Source organism: Moschus berezovskii, chromosome 23 (genome assembly GCF_049115385.1).
Source record: "Moschus berezovskii isolate FMDL1 chromosome 23, NW_MosBer_1.0, whole genome shotgun sequence".
Classification (NCBI taxonomy): domain Eukaryota; kingdom Metazoa; phylum Chordata; class Mammalia; order Artiodactyla; family Moschidae; genus Moschus; species Moschus berezovskii.
In genome coordinates, this window is record NC_142482.1 from 61,394,516 (window position 1) to 61,413,580 (window position 19,065).

Here is a 19,065-nt window from a genome sequence, read left to right on the forward strand (position 1 = left end):
AGGAGAACCCCTGCCCAAGCCTAACCAAGGCCTCAGCGCCCACCAGCAACCCCTGCAGACAGAGCCCACTTGGGTGTGTGACCTGCCAGCTCTGGAAAAGGCCTGCTTCCCTGCAGCCCTGTGGCAGCTGCACCTGCAAAGTCAGTGTTCTGCCCCGAGAGCAATCCCCTCCCTGCCTTAGCGGAAACCACTCTCCTCCTGACCCCCCAGTTCGCCCCGGCTGTGACTGGGGCCCCCTGCCCGCCGGCCTGGCACGTGTGGCTCATGGGCCGTTTCCCGCAGAGCTGGAGAAGGAGCTCTCCCGGAGGCCCAGGAAGGTCTGCATCGTGAAGGTGGTGGGGACCCGGAACCTGTGGAAGAACATAGTGGTGCTCTGTGTGAATTCGTGAGTGCCGGGGCTGGGCGGGCGGGCCGTGGGTGGAGAGCCTGGCTGAGCTTCCCAGTCGGCGTCTGGAGGGAACAGTGCTGGTGGACACAGACCCCAGCCTCGGGAAAGCGGGGCACACCAGGAGCACCCCCATGCGGCGGCCCCGTCCCTGGGACCCCGTGGCCCACATGCCGTGTGCCCACAGGCTGACCGGCTTCGGGATCCACCACTGCTTTGCCCGCAGCATGATGGGCCACGAGGTGAAGGTGCCACTGCTCGAGGACTTCTACGCCGACTACTACGCTGCGGCTGGCATTGCCCTGGCGTCCTGCCTGGCCATGTGCCTGGCGGTGCGCTTCCTGGGCCGCCGGGGCGGCCTGCTGCTCTTCATGATCCTCACCGCCCTGGCCTCGCTCCTCCAGCTCGGGCTGCTCAACCGTGAGTGGGCCAGGCTGGGGGCGGGGTCAGGGGCCAGGGGTTGAGGGGGGTGCCCAGGGGCCCCGCTGTCCTCCCAGAACCACTGCACTGAGCGGCTGCGGGATGAACTTCCCTTAGAATGTGCGGCCACTACCCCAAGGGTGTGGAGTCTCTTCTCCTGCCGTGACCCCGAGCCTCCCGGGGTCTCCCCTCCTCCCACCCTGACCCCGAGCCTCTGGGGCACCCCGGGCCTCTGCATTCTGGCGCACATGACCCCCTGGTGGCCACACTGTCCCTTTGTGATCCCTCATCACCTGAGAAGGAACAAAAGGCTTTTTTCTTGTGTGAAATCAAGGGAAAGACACATACTTGGTGATGCCCTTGCCCCGGGACACTGCTTTTCAGTGCGTGTTCCCGAGTTTATTAGCTGCTCTTGGGGCCAGAGGACTTCTCAGTAAATGTTAAAAATACTTTAAAGCTCGACCATCTGTGTAGCCCATTTGGCTCCAAGAGTCAAGCTCAGTGCGGCTCCCGGTGAGCTAAAGCCGTTCCCACGCGGGGACAAGGCCCAGGGTGTCTGACCACCCAGAGCAAGGTGGGAGCCGGGCACCTGAGACCCCTCTACCCAGGATCGTCCCCCCGACGACCTCGGGCACCGCGGCAACCAGATGCCTCTGATGGCTGCCCCCTCCCTCCTGAGGGGTCAGAGTTAGGCCAGAGCCGCTGAGAAAGCCAAAGGCCTCCTAGTGTCCCAGGTCTGTGTGACGTCCAGGTGGGGAGCGCGTGTCCAGAAGAGAAGGAAGAGAAGGAAAAGACTGAGGCCTTCCTCAGCCTTGTTGTGCAAACTGGATTCTAGAGCAGCCAGTGTTGGGCTCAGGAGCAGTTCTGGACTCAGTCCAACGCAGTGTTGGACTCAGTTTTCCGACTTGGGCAAGTCTGCATGCGTTCAGCATCTTTCCAGGAGACTGGTCTTGTTTTCAGCTGTGGCCACGTGGCCCCACTAGGGCCTCCCGAATTGCCCTTGGGGGAGCCTTCCTCGGCGCCCCTGGGTTGGGGGGACATGCAGGCAAACAGCAGCCCAGGCTCACAGCCGCCCCCTTGGTCCCTGAGCCAGGGCACCCAGGGGACCAGGCTTCGAGGGCACAGTGACACCATCTGGTCTAACCTGAAATTGGTACCCCAGCACAAACCGCAGGGACCTGAGCAGCTTTGGACACAGTGAAAGTCACTCTTAGGCTTAAGGGGGTGAGGGGTGCTGCGCCCAGACCCCTCCTCTCAGACCTGCGACCCCCTCAGGCCCCAGAGCCAGAGGGGCCCCAGACCTCCCTGATGAACAGGAGGCGCTCGGTTTGGTGAACGCCCCCCCGGAGGCCCTGGGCCCTCACCCACGTCCGCACCGTGTCCTTCCCTCTCTCTGGCCATGTCAACCGTGCTGCCCACGTGGGCCTGGCAGGCGGGCAGAGAGGCCGCCCCGCTGCCCCTGGACACACGCAGTCCTAACAGCCGCGCTGATCTGCTGTCTTTCTCCCCTCTCTGCCCGCCTTCATCCGCCTCCACTGCGGTTCCGCGGCCCAGTGATCGGGAAATACAGCCAGCATCCAGACTCAGGTGAGCCCCGGGCGCGAGCGGTGACGCTGTCTTTTTATTGCACCAGAAGGGCGTTTTCAGAGCGACTCACAGACCTGTGGTTTCCCTTTCCTCTCTTTCTGCTCCCCTTTCGCCCCAAGAGCTGCAGCTGAAGTTGGCCGTAGGTTGGACACCACACGCATCCACTTGCCCTCTGTCCCTCCCGCCTCTAGAAAGCCTGGCTGCCCCCCTCCCATTTGCACCCGGCTTGCACGCTGCCCTCGCCCCTTCCCCTGGCAGCAGCCGGCAGCATGGCCCAGCCCAGCCATGCCTGCTGGGATGCAGGGCCTTGGGGACGCGGCCCCAGTGTGCTGGAGGCCTGGCTGGCCGCCTCCAGGGGAAGCCGCCCACCCCGCATGTGACCCCCACGAGTCCGCCGCCCTGGCCGCGGGGACTGCTCGGCCACCGCCCTTGCACGCGACACGGCTGCACACACGCATGAGCCCAGCCTACCGACCCAAATCCCCGGGGCTCCCAACCATCCTCGAGGGGAACGGGCTGCACCCTGCATCCGACCCCCAGCAGCTTGCCTGCCGCCCCCCACATGACACCGCCTGGGTGTGAGGTCAGACCCCGAGCCATGGCCAAGATGCCTGACTCGGTCCAGAGTGTTCCCTCCAGGCCCCTGGTTCCTCTCGGGGTTATCTGAGTTTCTGTTCCCCTAAATCAAGCTTGGGGCTCCTGTCCTTCGTCTTGGTCAGGCCTGAGGCCGGGCTGGCCAGGCTTTCCGCAGTCGAGACCGCTCCCTGAGGCTGACGCTGAGGACCGGACAGGAGGGTGCAGCCCCCGGCCAGGGAGCCCCCCAGCCTCCGTCCCTGCGGGTCACTCCCGTGCTCAGCTTCCAGCAGAGTCAGCCTGGGCCCTGTGCTCCAGACCCCTGGGGCCTCGGGGGAACCTGCCAGGAGGGCTCTGACCTCCCATGCCTGGACTCGCTGCTCGCCTCCCGGGCCTGCACCCCATCCCAGGCAGAGGGGAGGAGGGGAGAGCGCCGCCAGGCCCCCTCCCCCGCCCCTTCCCCCATGCCCTCCAGCCCCTCACCGCCCCCGTTCTCCCCCAGGAATGAGCGACAACGTCAAGGACAAGTTCTCCATCACCTTCTCCATCGTGGGCATGTTCGCCTCCCACGCGGTGGGGAGCCTCAGCGTGTTCTTCTGTGCAGAGATCACCCCCACAGTCATCAGGTGCGTGTGGGCCGGCGGGCCGGCAGGGGTCTTCCGAGGACACTGGGGTTGTGGTGGGTACTGCCTGGCAAAGCTCCTGGTGAATGACCCACCAGCTCTAGCCCAGGCCTCTGGACAAGGTGCGGCCTGCACTGGGCGTCTGCTTGGGATGGACTGCTGTTCCACCCTGACCCCCAGGGATTCCCGAATCAGGGGAGAACTGAACCCTGGGTCCTGTCCCGCGGCTGGAGGGACGGGGAACGGGGATTGGGGGGTACAAGCCACACAAGAGGAGCTGGTACAGGAGGGGTGTCAGGGGGTTCCTGGATAAACGCCTGTGCCTCAGCCCCACCAAGCGCTGCCCACTCTCCTAGGATTCAGTGAAAAGTCGGTCTCAGAAAGTAGAGCAGAAAGGGCCTTGGTTTTCTGCTGGCTGAGAAGCCGGTGTCTCCAGTCCAAAAAAAGGCCTCATAGAAAGAAAGCCCAGCCGGTTACGTCACTGATTTGTCTGACAAGTACTTGTGGGGAACCACCCCACCCCCATGTGCCTGTCCGGCAGAGGCCGCGTGCAAAGACCAAGTGGCGGCCTCTTTTCTGAAAAGGCGGAGCAACCTGCCCTTTCCTTGGGGGCGGGGGTGTATGTGCACAGGCTTTGATGCTGAGGTTATAGCGACACGGAAGGGTGTCCTGCTGTCAAGGGTGTCACTTGGGTTCAGTGAAGTGGTGACTTTCGGCCGAGCTACTGAACTTGGTGTGTGAATGTCATTAACCTTCTAAACACGTGCTTTGTTCATTGTCAGTGTGGCAGTTATTCAGCCGTGAGATAGAGCCCAGGCTGCCAGCACGCGACACCCTGCCAGCCTCCCTTTCCCACGTGGGAGACACATGCGGCCAGTCCCATTCAAGGCAGGGTGCCCGGGACGGACTGTCTTGCCCCTGGGCTCTGGGTGGAGGCAGGCAGGTCTGCGGGCATCACTCTGATTCTTCCTTCTGGGTTCTCACACATGCGCCAAGCCTGAAGGCTGCCCCATCCTGGAATCTGATGCCAGGAGCTTATTTCAGGCAGGGCTCCGCAGAGTGCCCAGGCAAACAGCAGTCCTCGGTGGTCTCTCTGCGGGTTAAACGTCCCCCTTCACAAAGGCGCCCAACAAGAGGGCTCCTTCAGAGGGCAGGAGTCACGGTCAGACTTCTGTGTGGTTGTCTCTCCGGGGCGGGCCACCCTTCACCCTTCACCCTTCACCTTTCACCCTGCCGGTCGGCAGACCGTACTCATCGTGGTTAGGTACTGCTGAACAAGCTGAGCTGAAGGAAACGCAGTCAGTCACCCTTTCCCTCAGAGGCAGACCCGGCAAGATTATCAGGGATGGAAATTCAGCGAATGTTCTTGGGATCAGCCTGCCAGCATGACAAGCTAGACAGAATACCTGATCCTGGGTGATGCGTTTGTAGTTGCAGAGGAAGGAGGTGAGGTCAGGGGTCTCCCTGTAAGGATGCTCCCCGCAGGACACCTCGTGCCCTGGCCCTTCCTGGCGTGTCCCCTCGGGGACAGTCCCAGAGCCGCTGGGACTTCCTGCCCATCTCACAGGTGAACCCCGGAGCAGCTGGGAGGGGCCGCTCGGGCCTGCAGGCTTCATGCTTCCTAATACAGAACTAGCCTTCTGTTCACCACTGTTAGGAACACACCCGCTGAGCAAGCGCAGCAGCGAGGGTCAGGGACTGACTATCGAGAGGCAGACAGAGGTTCCGGGACGCCGGCTGTTATGTCCTCAGGTGACAGGTGTGCTCGAGGGCCTCCAGGTGCAGCAGGGGCTTCTCGGGCACCGCAGGCCCCCGCCCCTTGGGCTTCGGCAGGATTGGGGGATCTGGCTGGTGAAGAGGCGGTGGTGGCTTTGGTGTGACAGGCCCCTGCAAGCTGTGTCACCTGCAAGCTGTGGGCGGGTACCCTCAAACTGGACGGGGAGGAGGCAGGCGCTGGTGGCAGGGACAAGCCACTTCAGCTGCCAACATTTCCTGGCTGCCTGCACAGCAGGGCCTGGATGCAAGGCTTTTCTTTACGGACAGTCGACACACAATGTAAGTTTCAGGTGTACTGTACAGTGATTCAGTGTTTGAAGGTTGCTATGTATTAATTGAAAGGTAAATTGTAAAGTACTGGCTCTATTCCCCATGCTGTACGATACACCCTTGTAGCACAGTTTACAGCGGCTGGTTTGTACCTCTTACCCCCACCCTATCGTGCCCCTCCGCGCTCTCCCCCAGCTGGGAACCAACTAGTCTTTCCCGTGTCTGTGAGTCTGCTTCCTTTCTGTTCTATTCCCCAGTTTCTTGTAATTTTTAGCTTCCACCTGTAAGTGATACCATACAGTATTTATCTTTCTCTGACTTATTTCACTTAGCATAACACCCTCTAAGTCTGTCCACGTTGCAAATGGCACCATTTTGTTCTCTTTCATGGCTGATATTCCATCGCGTGTATATACCGCGTCCTCTTGCTCTGTCCGTGGACACCTGGGGCGCTCCCGTGTTTTGGCTGCTGTCAGTAATGCCGCTCTGAACCCTGAGGAGCATGTCTGGTCTTGGTGATTTTGGTTTTCCTTGGACCCAGCAGTGGAGTCTGGGTCATGTGGTGGCCCAGGGTTAGTTTGCTGAGAAACTGCCATCGTGGTCTCCGTGGCGGCTGCAGCACTTCACATTCCCACCAGCAGCGCACAAAGGTTCGCCTCTCCCCGTCCTCATCAACGTGGGGGGCTGTGTTCTTTTCGACGATGGCCATTTTGACAGGTGTGAAGTGGTACCTCGCTGTGGTTCTGATCTGCTTTTCCCTGATGACCGGTGATACGGAGCATCTTTTCCTGTGCCTGTCGCCATCTGCAGCTCTTCTTTGGAAAAATGCATGTTCAGTTCTGCTAATGTTTCAATCAGGGTCTTCTGTATTTGATGTTCAGTTGTATCAGCTCTTTGTATATTTTGGATGTTAACTCCCCCCAAAGATCTCAGAATACTTAATTCAATCTTGCTACTTGTAAGAAATCTGCCTGCATACCAACCTATTATTAACATAATTTAGGTGCTATTACTAGTAAAAAATAAGGGCCCTTTGGCTCAGATGGCAAAGAATCTGCCTGCAATGCAGGAGACCTGGGTTCAATCCCTGGGTCGGTAAGATCCCCTGGAGAAGTTTGGCAGCCCACTCCAGTATTCTTGCCTGGAGACGTCCATGGACAGAGGAGCCTGGCGGGCCGCAGTCCTTGGGGTTGCAGAGTCAGACACGACTGGGACCAACACATCGCCGTCACGTCATCACGAGTAAAACAGATATCCAGTGCGTACTGAACCTCTGTGCTCCTGCAGCTCGAGGGGGCAGCCTGCCCTGGGTCCGCGTTTCTCTGTAAATGTAATGCTTAAACATGGGCAGGTGCTGCCCTCTCGTGACAAGCTGGAGAAAAGCAGAAAATGTACAAAGTCAGCATTCGCAGGGTAGGGTAGAGCCTCAGAACCAACCACATAATCATCCCATTCTGTGAACTGAGATTTCTGAAACACAAGAGCCAAAAATGGAATACCAGATTCTGCCACAGCTGTTCCCAATCTTACTAATTTCAAGGGATCCTTGATAGGAAATCAACAGAAAATGGCTTTTGTGGGAAAAAATATGTAAAGACATACTGCATAGCACACAGGCATGCATATGTGTATTGCATTTGTATGTATGCATCTGCAGACACAGAGGCACTGTTTAAAAACCAGTCCAAAGTTCTACCGTGAATCAAATACATTTCATTTCATCTGATAGACCTCCCGGGTGGCGCTAGCGGTAAAGAACCCGCCTGCCAGTGGTAGCTCAGGTGATAAAGAATCCACCTGCAATGTGGGAGACCTGGGTTCAGTCCCTGGTTTGGAAAGATCCCCTGGAGAAGGGAAAGTCTACCCACTCCAGTATTCTGGCCTGGAGAATTCCAGGGAGAGAGGAGCCTGGCGGGCTACAGTCCGTGGGGTCGCAAAGAGTCAGAGACGACGGAAGCGACTTAGCATGCGTGCACGCCAGCCTAATATCTTACCACGACAGGTTCACCTGGTCTCTGACGGGAGCCAAGCTCCTTGACCAGGACTCCCTTGGGGGCTGTGTACCCACCTCCCTCTGTGCCCACCTCCCTCAGCACCACCCAGACTTAGGCACGGGACGGTCACCCAGGTGGTTTTGGAGAAAATGACCGCTCACTGGCGTCAAAAGCCTAAGAAACACGCGTTTTATCCCCAGCGCCCCACACAGCCCCTGCAGCGCCCTACGGCTTCCTGGACTGAGCAGGCTCGTGAGGAGCAAACGGTTATTTCAGGTTCCCATTTATCCATCTTCAGGTGGCTCAGTCACACACTCTCTGCAGGGTCGTCATGTTCACTCTGCTGCACTCACTCGGCCCGAGGCCCTCCTGCTGAGGACCAGCGTGATCTGATCTGCAGCGTCCCAGTGTTCACAAAGCACGGTGTCTGCTGTGCACGTTCCAGAAGAGAATCCTCGACTGTCTTTTCCCCACTGCACATTCTTGCCTCCTCTGTCCCGGGCTACTGACCAAAGGGGGTGGGTTTATTTCTGGGCTTTCTATTCTGTTCGGTCGGTCTGTGTGTCGGTTTCTGTGCCAGCACCGTGCTGTTCTGATTACTGTAGCTTTGTAGTGTAGTCTGGAGTCAGGGAGCTTGCCTCCTCCAGCTCTGTTCTTCTTTCTCAAGATTGTTTTGCCTATTAGAGGTCTTCTGTGTTTCCATAAGTTTCTAAAATATTTGTTGTAGTTCTGTGGAAAATGTCATGGGTATTCTGATAAGGACTGCACTGAACCTGTAGATTGCCTTGTGTGGTGGTGATTAATTCTCCCAATCCAAAAACAGTATGTATTTCCATTTGTTTTTGTCATCTTCTATTTCTTTCATCAGCATCATAGCTTTCAGAGTACAAGTCTTTCACCTCCTTAGGTAGGTTGATTCCTAAGTATTTTATTCTCTTTGATGTGATGGCAAATGAGATTGTTTCCTTAATTCTGTCACTGATAGTCTCTTGTTAGTGTGCAGAAATGCAGCAGACTTGTTTATTAATTTTTTATCTTGCAGTTTTACCGAATTCACTAATGAGCTCCAGCAGTTTTCTGGTGGCATCTTTAGGATTTTCTATATATAGAATCATGTCATCTGCAAACAGTGACAGTTTTACTTCTTTACAGTTTGGATTCTTCTTCTCTGACTGCTGCGGCTAGGACTCTTATTCAAAACTACACTGACTAAAAATGGCGAGAGTGTGCATCTTGCTCTTGTTCCTGATTGCAGAGGAAGTGCTTTCAGCTTTTCACCACCGAGTATGTTAGCTGTGGGTCTGTGATCATGCTCCTGCTCACTCAGTCGTGTCCAGCTCTTTGTGACCCCATGGACTGTAGTCCCCCAGGCTCCTCTGTCCATGGGATTTCCCAGGCAGGAATACTGGAGTGGGTTGCCCTCTTCTCCAGGGGGTCTTCCCTGGGGGGGAATCAAACCTGCGATTCTTTACCGGGCAGCCTGGGTTTGTCATCTATGGCCTGTATTGTGTTGAGGTGTGTTTCTTCGTGGTGCAGGACCCCCAAGCTGGGGAGCCTGACTTGGGGCTCAGAACTCCCTTCTGCGGGAGGCCCTCTGCAGTATATTCTCCAGCGTGTGGGTCAGCGGCCCGGCGGGGGTCATGAGACTTTACACTGTGTGTCCAGCCCTCCTGCCCGTCCTGTGGCTCCCTCTGTACGTCTCTAGTCGTGGGTCTGTTGGCAGTTTCTGGTCCTTTTCATCAACAGTTGTCCGCAGACAGCTGTGATTCTGGTGGGCCCGTGAGAGGAGGCGCGCGCAGGGTCTTTCTGCCCCACTGTCTTGGTAGCTTTCCTCTTGATGGGTCTCTAATGCCTTCATTAATCCGCTGCCACCCTCCTCTCTTCTAAGCCAAGAGCAAGCCTCGGGACAACAGCGTAAGCTAGTAACACTTGGTTTCTCAACACCGTATATCGTGTACATCGAGTGAGGCTGGTTTTCCCCCTGACGGTGGCGTTTGTTACAGTCACCTTTGAAAGTGAACGAAGCAGCAGTCCGGGCTGACGCGGGGCGAAGGGCGGGGCGGGGCGGGGCGAAGGGCGGGGCGAGGGGCGGGGCGGGGCGGGGCGGGGGCGGGGCCCGGCCGCCCCGCTGACCGTGCGCCCCGCAGGTGCGGCGGGCTGGGGCTGGTGCTGGCCAGCGCGGGCTTCGGCATGCTGACGGCGCCCATCATCGAGCTGCACAACCAGAAGGGCTACTTCCTGCACCACGTCATCTTCGCCTGCTGCACGCTTATCTGCATCATCTGCCTCCTGCTGCTGCCCGAGAGCCGGGGCCAGAGTCTGCCCGAGAGCATCGCCGACGGCGAGCACTACACGCGCCAGCCGCTCCTGCCGCCCCGGCGCGGCGAGCAGCCGCTGCTGCCCACCCACGCCGAGCTCAAGGACTACTCGGGGCTGCACGACGCGGCGGCCGCGGGCGACGGGCTGCCCGACGGCGCCACGGCCAACGGCGGGCGGCCCATGTAGCCGGGCTGGGGACCCTGAGAACCTCGAGGAGCGCGCGCGCCTGGGGGAGCGGGCCTAGCAGACGACCCTTCGGAGACTTTCTTTTCTGCCATGAAATGTTTGTATTTATTTTGGTCATTTTTACAAGAAGCACTTTATTCCCTTCCCTTCACTGATCTCAGAAGGAGCCCCCTCCTCGGGAAGGACACGCGCGCCGGGACCACGCAGCCCGGCTCCCTGGGGGTCCCCCCGCCCCGGAGCATTCCCACGGCTGCGCTTTCCTCAGACTGAGATGTGAATGGTTAGGGTTTTGCTAGAGTCTCCGTGATGGTTTGTAAAGGCCTTTTCTGTAAGGGAAGAGCTTCCGCTCTGTGTTAGGGAAAAGCAGCTCACAATATCATTAAAACCAGCTTCGTCTCTCCTTGGAGATCATCCTTTTATACTTGATCCGGAAGCTCTTTCGGGGGAAAAGCAGCACCATTTCACCAGAAGTCGTAAATGATGAGTGGCGGCATCGCCCCGGTCTTCCAGCGCAGGTCTGCCCGCTCTGCTCCCCAGCAGCCTCGCCTCCACTGCTGTCTGTCGCCCTTCTCCCGGTGCAGCTCCGGCAGGAAAGGCCCCCCGCCCTGCACCTCCTCGCAGTCAGCGTTTCTGCGGCACGACTTGAATACCGGCTCCTTCCTGAGCTAACACCGCACGGAAATCACCAGCCTGGAGGCCCCACGGAGCCTGCAGGGGGCCGGCCGTGCCCTCTGCTTCCCCCGGCCAGGAGCGGGCCCTGACCACAGCCTCGGAGGGCATCGAGGCCAACCGAGAGAAGCAATAACCCACCGGAGCTCGCCCCCGCCCCATCCTGCTGTGCGAGGATGCGCTTCGCGGCCCTCCCCTCGGGCCTCCTGCCCGTCCAGGTCAGGCCCTCGGCTCCTGTCTGCGGCTGTTTCAGAGGCGCGCCGGGGAGGCCAGGAAGCTACCCTTGCAGGCCAGGCGGGCACCGCCTTGTCTCAGCACCGGCAGCCGTCTGGGGGCAGCCTAGGCTCACTCTGGAAGGCCCGGCCCCCAGCTTTGGGGCACATCTTTGCTGTGGGCTGTTCTTCTAGGCAGAGCGTGGTCCTGGGTCTGCGTGAAGCAGCAAGTCAACTTTCAGCCCACGGTGGCACGGTCCCCACAGCCGGGGGAGAGACGGGCACAAGCCCCGCGCTCCCCGCCTGTCTCTCCGGCTGGTGTCTTCCCCCCGCCCCCCACTGTGCCCCTACAGGCTGGCCGACCCCGAGAGGGGCCACAGGCTCGGGAGAACTTTGTGGGGAAGCGAGCAAACTCGCAGGCCTGAGTTCCAGCTCCTCCTGGCCCTCCTGTCTCTCAAGTCACTTCTGTTCTGTTTCCACGGGCGGGTCACACTCACCTTAACCTCCAGGCCTGTCTACTGTGCAGCGAGTGCCAAACTGGGAGGTGCCTCAGCCCTTCTCACGTGCTGGGCACAGGGCCCCCGGTCCAGGACAGGCCTGCAGCGCGGGGGCCGGGACAGCAAGCAGGGTCCCTGGGCCCCACCCGCCAGGTGTGCCTGCACCTGTGACACCAGACCAGGCCACTCACCAGGCCCCAGGCCCTGTGTGGCCTCCCGCTGGCGGCGTAGAACTCTAGGGAACGCATGAAGCCACAGGGTATGGCCCGCACACCACTCCCAGACTGTCCGTCTTAGGTGACTGCGGTAGACGCCGGTCCTGTGGGGTTAGCACTGTCTCGTCATGGTCAGGCCAGGCTCCTGGACTGGAGAAGAAGCTGGCTGAGGCTGGGCTCCTGCGGGCGTGAGGGTGGCACTGCCCAGCAGAGGCCTGTGGCAGCGCAGGCTCGGGTTCCACAAGCAACAGCTGAGAAGCAGGGCCAAAGGAGAAAAGCCTCCCACGGGCCGAGACCCTGAGGCCCCGCCCGCGTGGGCAAGGCAGCAGGCCAGGCCCTGGTCACGCCTGGACCCCCGGCCCATGTCCTCTGCACTCAGAAGGGAGATGCTGCTCAGGCACCTAAACACCCGCTGCCCGGGAGACCAGGGCCGCCTCCAGCACCACCCTGCACCCCCCGATCCCAACCCCAGGAAGCCGGGACCCCCTTCCAACAAGTCAGGCACACAAGTGACCCTTCTGCTTTCTGTTCTTTTCCAGAAACCAGTAAAAACTCACCCACTACCCCACATATTAGCACCTGAAACAAAGAGTAAAAGGGCTTAAATGTCTCATTTTCTAAGAGTGTAATCACTTGCGACTAGGGAGAAGGGGCTGGTGAGCTGGTTTGACCACAGAACATCAAGAATGAGGCCTCACAGCAGAAGTACTGCCCCAGGGCCCACTTCCTAGAGCCAAACAAGGGGGCCGAGGGGCCACAAGACCGTGGGGACCCTGGCCAGGATGCAGCCCCGGGCCAGGGGGACGCAGCGCACCGGCCTTGCCGGGGGGACCTCCCTGCCCTGCAACCCCGACCCAGAGGCTCCTGGGCAGGACCCGTGCAGCACGCGAGTGGACACGACCCCTGGAGTGCCTGCTGGCTGCACAGAGCTGCGCCCAGCCCTGACCCGGCCTTCCATGCTGCCTGCATGCCGTCACGGCTGTTTTACCCTGGGGGAGGGGGGGGAATGTGTGTAAATGTACAGAAATAAAGACGTTGCCCCATTAACAAACCTCCTCTGGAATGTCTTCCCTACCTCATCTGATGGGATCCCCTGCAGGGCATTTCACGACCACTGGCTACAAGGAATAAACTCTGTTGGTTCAGGTCTCACTGTGTCCCTGCTTCAGCGCCTGTGTGACCCCAGCCCCCGCCTTGCCCCAGGATGGGGGTCTCCTGGCCGGCAGGTGGGCGGAGGCAGGGTGGGGTGACCGCCCACCGTGTGCTGAGTGCCGCCCTCAGAGCCCCGAGGAGGGGGCAGCAGGTTTCCAAGCTCGCCCCTAACGTGTGCACGTCCTGCTGACCTCACCCGGGGCCTGCAGCCTCCCCGGGAGGGAACAGTTCTCACACTGTGACCATCAGGGAAGACTGAGCACCCAGAGCTCTCTTTAATGTAGTGTTTTTTAAACAAGAAAGTAATATTTCTTTAATAAAGTATTTATACCAAACTCTCCTCTCCATGGCCCTGATTTTGTTACCGACTCTGCCCAGAGAGATGCCCGCCGTACCTCCAAGCCGTGACCAGCCGGGGCTCAGCCCGGGACCCGGTCCCTGGAAGGGCCTTTCATCCCAGCTGTCCCAGCTCAGCTGCGGGCACCGGCCCGACATAACACCTGCAAACGTCAAACGCGCTCCGGGGTCCCAAACCACCGCCTCCTGGGACAGAAGGGGCCCACGCGGACCCCAAGCGTCGGAAAGTCCTGTGCCGGCCTTGGCTGTGCTGAGAAGCACCTGGGGCACTCTCCAGCCCCACAAAGTGGGGGCCGCCCGACTTTGAGGAGGAAGCTGTAAAAACTCCCCAGCGATGCAACCAGAAGCCAAGTGAGCAACCACCAACCCAGGAACGCTGGCTTCTGGGGGCGGCACAGTCCCAGAGAGACGCCGCCACCACAAGCAGCAGGAAAAGGCCAAGGATTAAGACGCGGTGGGAGAAGGAAGTGGCACCCACTCCAGTATCCTGCCTGGAGAAGCCTGTGGACACACGAGCCTGGTGGGCTGCTGTCCACAGGGACGCATAAAGTCGGACACAACTGAAGCGACTTAGCATGCATGCATGCGTTGGGAGAAGGAAATGGCAACCCACTCCAGTACTTTTGCCTGGAGAATCCCACGGATGGAGGAGCCTGGTGGGCTGCCATCTATGGAGTCGCACAGAGTTGGACACGACCGAAGCGACTTCGCTGCAGCTGTAGCTGGGAGGGGACGCGGGTGGGAGGGGCCTGGGGCGCAGAGAAGGGAGCAGACAGAAGGAAAGATGGGCTGGCAAAAGCATGGGGAGGGGCTGACGCTGGGATCTGTTCAGCGAAGCAGGTAAACCCGGGACCCAGGTCCTAGGGACCCCAGCACCTAGGGTTTGCAGAGTGTTTCTGGCAAAAGCCCAGCCCGGTGAGACGGTTCCCACCTCCCAGGTGAGGGAACAGGGCCCAGCGGAGCGAGACCCTGGGGATGGAGACCCTGACAGTCGTGGCCCACGCCCTCTCTGGGACCGGGGAGGCACCCCATCCTCACACGTCCTGCTGGAGCCCGCCTCCCAGGACCCTTAGGTGCATCCCTGGGACCCCACCCCAGCGACAGGAGGGAGGAGACCGGCCCTTTAAAAACAAACATGAACACATGAACCTGCAGCAGTGGGATCTGGTCCGTTTATTCAAGCGTCCCCTGTGTCTGAGTCTCTCTGGCTAGAACTTCTCCGGAAAGGCCTGCATTTCCTCCTTGATCCGGTTTTCTACCAGCAACTCGAAGCTACTACTGGTGTTTGGAAGGTTATAGCTGACGAAGACCTGCTTGCTGGTCTTCCTGGCTGGAAAAGAGAGAGACCACAGGGATGCGTGACCCCACGCCTGCCCACAGCAGAGAAAAACCTGGGAAAGGCAGACTTTTCGAGAGCAAAGAAAACTCTGACTCCAACGACATCACGGGCAGCTGCTGCAAGACAGACCAGTCGCTGGAGCCGCCCCTCATCCGGAAGAGCAGTTCTGAGAGCCATGGCTCAGGACCCGGTGAGGGGCATCCCCAAAACCCCTGAGTCTGTTCACAGGGGTTGCGACCCCCTGCGCTACACACAGGGCTGGCTGGTTGCTCCGCTTCTTCAAACCACAGACGATGTCCACAGAGTTAAGTATTAAGTTCCTTCAGTACCAGCCTCTTCCCCAACCCCACCACCCTCCTCCCAGAGGAGCTGACACTCCTATGTGAACATATGCGCAGGCACACACGCACACACACACACAAGTGTGGTCTTCAATTGGACGCCGAAAACACGTCTGAGCCCTTTTCTACAGAACCACCAGGGCAGGTGAGAGTGGCTCCAACCATGAAAACCAAGCTCAACTGTACCCCCAGCAGCACCTGAATTTCAGGCAGGACAGGTCCTGAGGACTAAGCAGGCGGCACCACCCCCTCACCAGGTCCCACCCCGAGAGGGCAGGGCGAAGCACTCCTCCCTGCAGGCCGCAGAGATGGGTGAGCCCCGCTGTCAGAGGCGAACAGTGGGCGGAGGGGGAAGCTGGGCCCCTCGCATCACAGTGGCTCCACGGTCAGTGGCAGAAAGTCCCTGCCCCCAGGGGCCACTGACTCCCATCCCTCCACGAGTCGAGACCCGAGTCACCTGCACCGTCCGTCCAGCAGCCCCTCTGCCCTCCAGAGCCGTACGGAGCAAGGGGTCCCCGTCCACGGTAAGCCCCCAGGTCGCTCATCTCTCCCACACGAGATGCTCTCGGGACACCTGTCTCTTCAGCACCGTCCAGACAGCCAACAACAGTTACTAACACCTTCCACTGCAGGGCCCAGACCCCAGATCCAGAGGATGACATATCAGGGTGTCGCAGGCCAGCCGGCCACGAACTCTGCAGGCACATCACCCGCCCCGGGGGGGCGCTGGCATCTCACATGCGCCCGACCCTGCTGGGCGGTGGGCTGGCATCTCACCATGCGCGCCCGTCCCTGCTGGGCAGTGGCCAGCGGCTGCCAGGTTTGTGGATATCGGCAGGTAGTAGCCTTCATCACATCTGACTTAAGTTACAGAGGATGTCTGTATCCTGTTTCAGATTACGTTGTTTGTAAACTGATGTAAACCACGTGAAAGAAAAATGCTAATTTAAAAAAGCCCCAACATTTGCACAAAATGCAAACAAAAAATTAAAACAGCCCCGGTTTTTGCTCACAGACTGCTTCCAGGCCTCACCCTGAGGACACTGGGAGCCAGCCTCACTTCACTGAAGAGCCAGCTCATTTGTGTCTCCTCAAACGAACTCCCGCCGCCTCCTCTCCCGGACTCTGTCCACACTCGGGGACCCCCCAGTCTCAGCTCCACACACCAGCAGGCTCCCGCCCTCCTCCACCAGGACCAGCACATGGAGGTCTGCCTGCTGCAGGGGGGATAACCCTGAAATGCTGGCAAACACACAGTGAAGCGAAAGGGTGTCAGGCTTCCAACCTATTTTCACTAAAAACTAGCAACTCTAGCGAAGGCAGAGAAGGAACCGCAGCACCTGGAAACCCAGGTGAAGGCAAAACAGAAAGTCCTTTTATTTTTCCTGTTGGTTTCCTGTAGATTCAGAATCGCTTCCTGTTAAGAGGTCACCAAGATAACTTACTACTCAGGTTCCGATACCTTCAGGCTAAAGCACAACTATGGTGGATGCTCCTGAGACGCGGCCGCTGGCCCTTGGTCTCCACCCTGGCTGGGGCGGCCTGTGGGTGCTGTGACAACCCCACCCCTAGAAAGCCGGCTGTGCCCGGACTCCATGTGACTGTGGGGCATCCCAGAGCGACCACCACAGACATGCCCACTCCCCAGGGAAAAGGCTCACAGATCTATGAACACAACCACAGGTAAGCACCTCAAAACCACAGCAGGGGCCCCATCGCCGCACCCCAGCCAGGACACGGCTCTGTACATGGCCGGGACACTCAGGCCAGGCCATCGAGGGCACCAGGGACCAGTGGGCAGTCACACACATCAGCCACGGGCATCCTCACCTGGACCAGCGAGGCATCTGCAGGACATGTGCCTGGGGTGCAGTGGAGGCTGGAGCCCCCAACCTTGCCAGGCCATCTCCCTTCGAGCTCTGAGCAGCATCACGTGCAGTGAAGGGCAGGCCCTGGATGCTACCTGGAGCCGCTGCCACTGGGCACCGTGGGCATCACTCGCCCTCGCCTCCCCTCCCATGAGGGCTCTCATCAGCTGTCCTCATCAGCTTGGACGGTGTCCCTGTCACTCATCGGCTTGGAGGCAGCCAAGGCCATCGGAGACCGTGGGGAGCAGGCCCCTGGAAAGGGTGCTGGTACCACCTCCTGAGACCAGTACACAAGGCCTGGGCTTCCTGCAGCAACCAGGAGTTCACCTCCCAGACGGAGACCCTTCCTCCTACGCTGACTCACCTCCCCACTCCACTCAACAGCGAGGTCCCCACCTGGGCCCTCCGGCAGCTGAGGTGTGGAACCTACCTAAGCGCTGGGCGAGGCCGGTGGACATGGTGTCAGACGTGTCCCCGAGGAGGGCGGTGGACAGGGGGATGGAGTCCTGCAAGGAAAACAGAGAACAGTACTGGTTCCTCTGCGAGGTCCAGCCCTCCTGGATCAGCTGGGCACCCAGGGTCCCACAGCCACCCTTTCTGCCACAGGCCAGCCTCCCCTTGCGGAAGGCCTCTGTCACCCCAGTTCTGCAGCCTCTCTCACAGGCCTGCCTGGTGAAGGGCTGGAGCAGCCCAGAGAAGCAAGTGGGTGCAAAGTCAGAGGGGCGGGGGTGCTGCAGCCGCGATAGGGCATGGAGGTCCATGCGGGCCCTGAGCTCTTGGGGGTCTGAGCGGAGGGACAACGCTGGTGCTGTCAGCGCCAGGCGAAGCCACGTCCTCCAAGAGGAATGTCCAGCGTCCTGACCCCAGCACCTGCGGAGGTGACTTTATTTGGAAACAAGGTCTCTGCAGATGTAGCTGAGATGTAAGGAGGGGAAGGCGGACTCTGCCCCTAACAGGACTGGTGTCTTTGGAAGAAGGGGAGAGACTGAGGTGCACAGAGGAGGCCTGGGACGCTGGAGCAGGACTGGGGTGACGAGGCTGCCAGACCAGGGGCCCCAAGGTGTCAGCAGCCCCGCAAGCCCAGAAGCCGGAGGGAGCAGCCCGCCAACGCCTCGATTCCGCCCTCTCTGCTGTTCTCGGCCCCCCAGTCTGTGGCCCTTAGTTACGGCCGCTCTGACACACCCTACAAGCGGCAAAGGGGACCTGGGCCGGGGGCAGCGAGGGCGCGGGGCCGCGGTGACCGGTGAGGGAGGTGCAGAGGGGCTGGATTCTGCAGGAGGGGCGGCCCTGGAGGAGCGGCCGGGGGTCTGGAGCGCCCAGTGGGACATCAGTTACGCCCCGATGGGACAGCGGAGGGAAAGGGCGGGAGAGAGGTCCGTGCGGGAGATCCAAGCAAACGCGGGCAGCGAGGAGCCGGCAGAACACCTCGGGGACACGCCACCCCCGGCCCAGGGAGGGTGACAGCGGACGGCAGAGGTCCCACGGGGGCCCCGACACTCCAACCAGAGACGGGGCGGGGGGCCCAGCCGTGCGGCGGGACAGAGCCCCGCGGTGGGCGGCGCAGCCCCGGCCGACCCCGGCCCCGCCCCGCCCCGCCCCACCCCGGCCCCGCCCCGCCCCCTCCGCCCCGCCCCCTCCCCGCCTACGCCCCGCCCTCCGCCCCGCCCCGCCCCCGCCGCACTCACGTAGCGCGTGCACATGGCCACGGCGAGGTTGCGCAGGTGCGGCGTGGCCCCCACCCAGAGGAAGAGTGAGTCCGTCAGCCGCATCACGTGGAAGTGGACGAGCTGCTCCCACAGCCGCGCGCTGAAGTTGTGCAGGGACACGTCCCCGCCCGCGGCGGCCGCCGGCCGCTCCATCCGCCCGCCGCCACCGCCGCCACCGCCGCCACCGCCGCCAGACGTGAGCAGGAGAGCGCCGAGGCCGAGTGGGCGGGGCCTTCCGGGGAGGCGGGGCCTGGGCGGGAAGTGGAGGGGCGGGGTCTTCCGGAAGGCGGGGCCTGGGAGAGACGTGGAGGGGCGGGTCCGGGAGGGGCGGGGCGGGTCCGGGAGGGGCGGGGCGGGGCGGGGCGGGCCCGGGAGGGGCGGGCCCGGGAGGGGCGGGGCGGGCCGGCGTCTCCATTGGGCGCCGTGTAGACTCGCAGGAGCACCTTCCCGGGTGTAGACGCGTGATCCCGCGCTGTTTAGTCGGTGCCACGAGCGCTCAGCGCGGCCGCCCGTGTCCCGCGAGCTGGGTTTTACCCTTCTGCTGCCAGCAGCCCCGTAACTGCAGGAGGCCCATGA

At 60.7% G+C, this 19,065-nt stretch overlaps 2 protein-coding genes across 3 annotated transcripts in view; one reads left to right on the forward strand and one right to left on the reverse strand.

Annotated features, from left to right (window-relative positions):
- Positions 1-12,873, forward strand: part of SLC22A23 (solute carrier family 22 member 23) — a 132,111-nt gene extending 119,238 nt beyond the window's left edge. For both annotated transcript variants that reach the window (XM_055407209.2, XM_088831339.1), the window contains 5 exons: positions 283-385; positions 573-805; positions 2,360-2,392; positions 3,468-3,591; positions 9,776-12,873. In XM_055407209.2, coding sequence (XP_055263184.2) covers positions 283-385; positions 573-805; positions 2,360-2,392; positions 3,468-3,591; positions 9,776-10,133 — 851 coding nt within the window. In that variant the 3' untranslated portion in view covers positions 10,134-12,873. The remainder of the gene's footprint in view (positions 1-282; positions 386-572; positions 806-2,359; positions 2,393-3,467; positions 3,592-9,775) is intronic.
- Positions 12,874-14,393: 1,520 nt separating this feature from the next.
- Positions 14,394-18,701, reverse strand: PSMG4 (proteasome assembly chaperone 4). The gene is made up of 3 exons (XM_055407211.2): positions 18,469-18,701; positions 17,214-17,289; positions 14,394-14,565 (listed from the first exon to the last, which is right to left on the reverse strand). The coding sequence occupies exons 1-3, from the start codon at positions 18,640-18,642 to the stop codon at positions 14,444-14,446; spliced, it is 372 nt and encodes a 123-aa protein (XP_055263186.1). The 5' UTR covers positions 18,643-18,701; the 3' UTR covers positions 14,394-14,443.
- Positions 18,702-19,065: the final 364 nt, after the last annotated feature.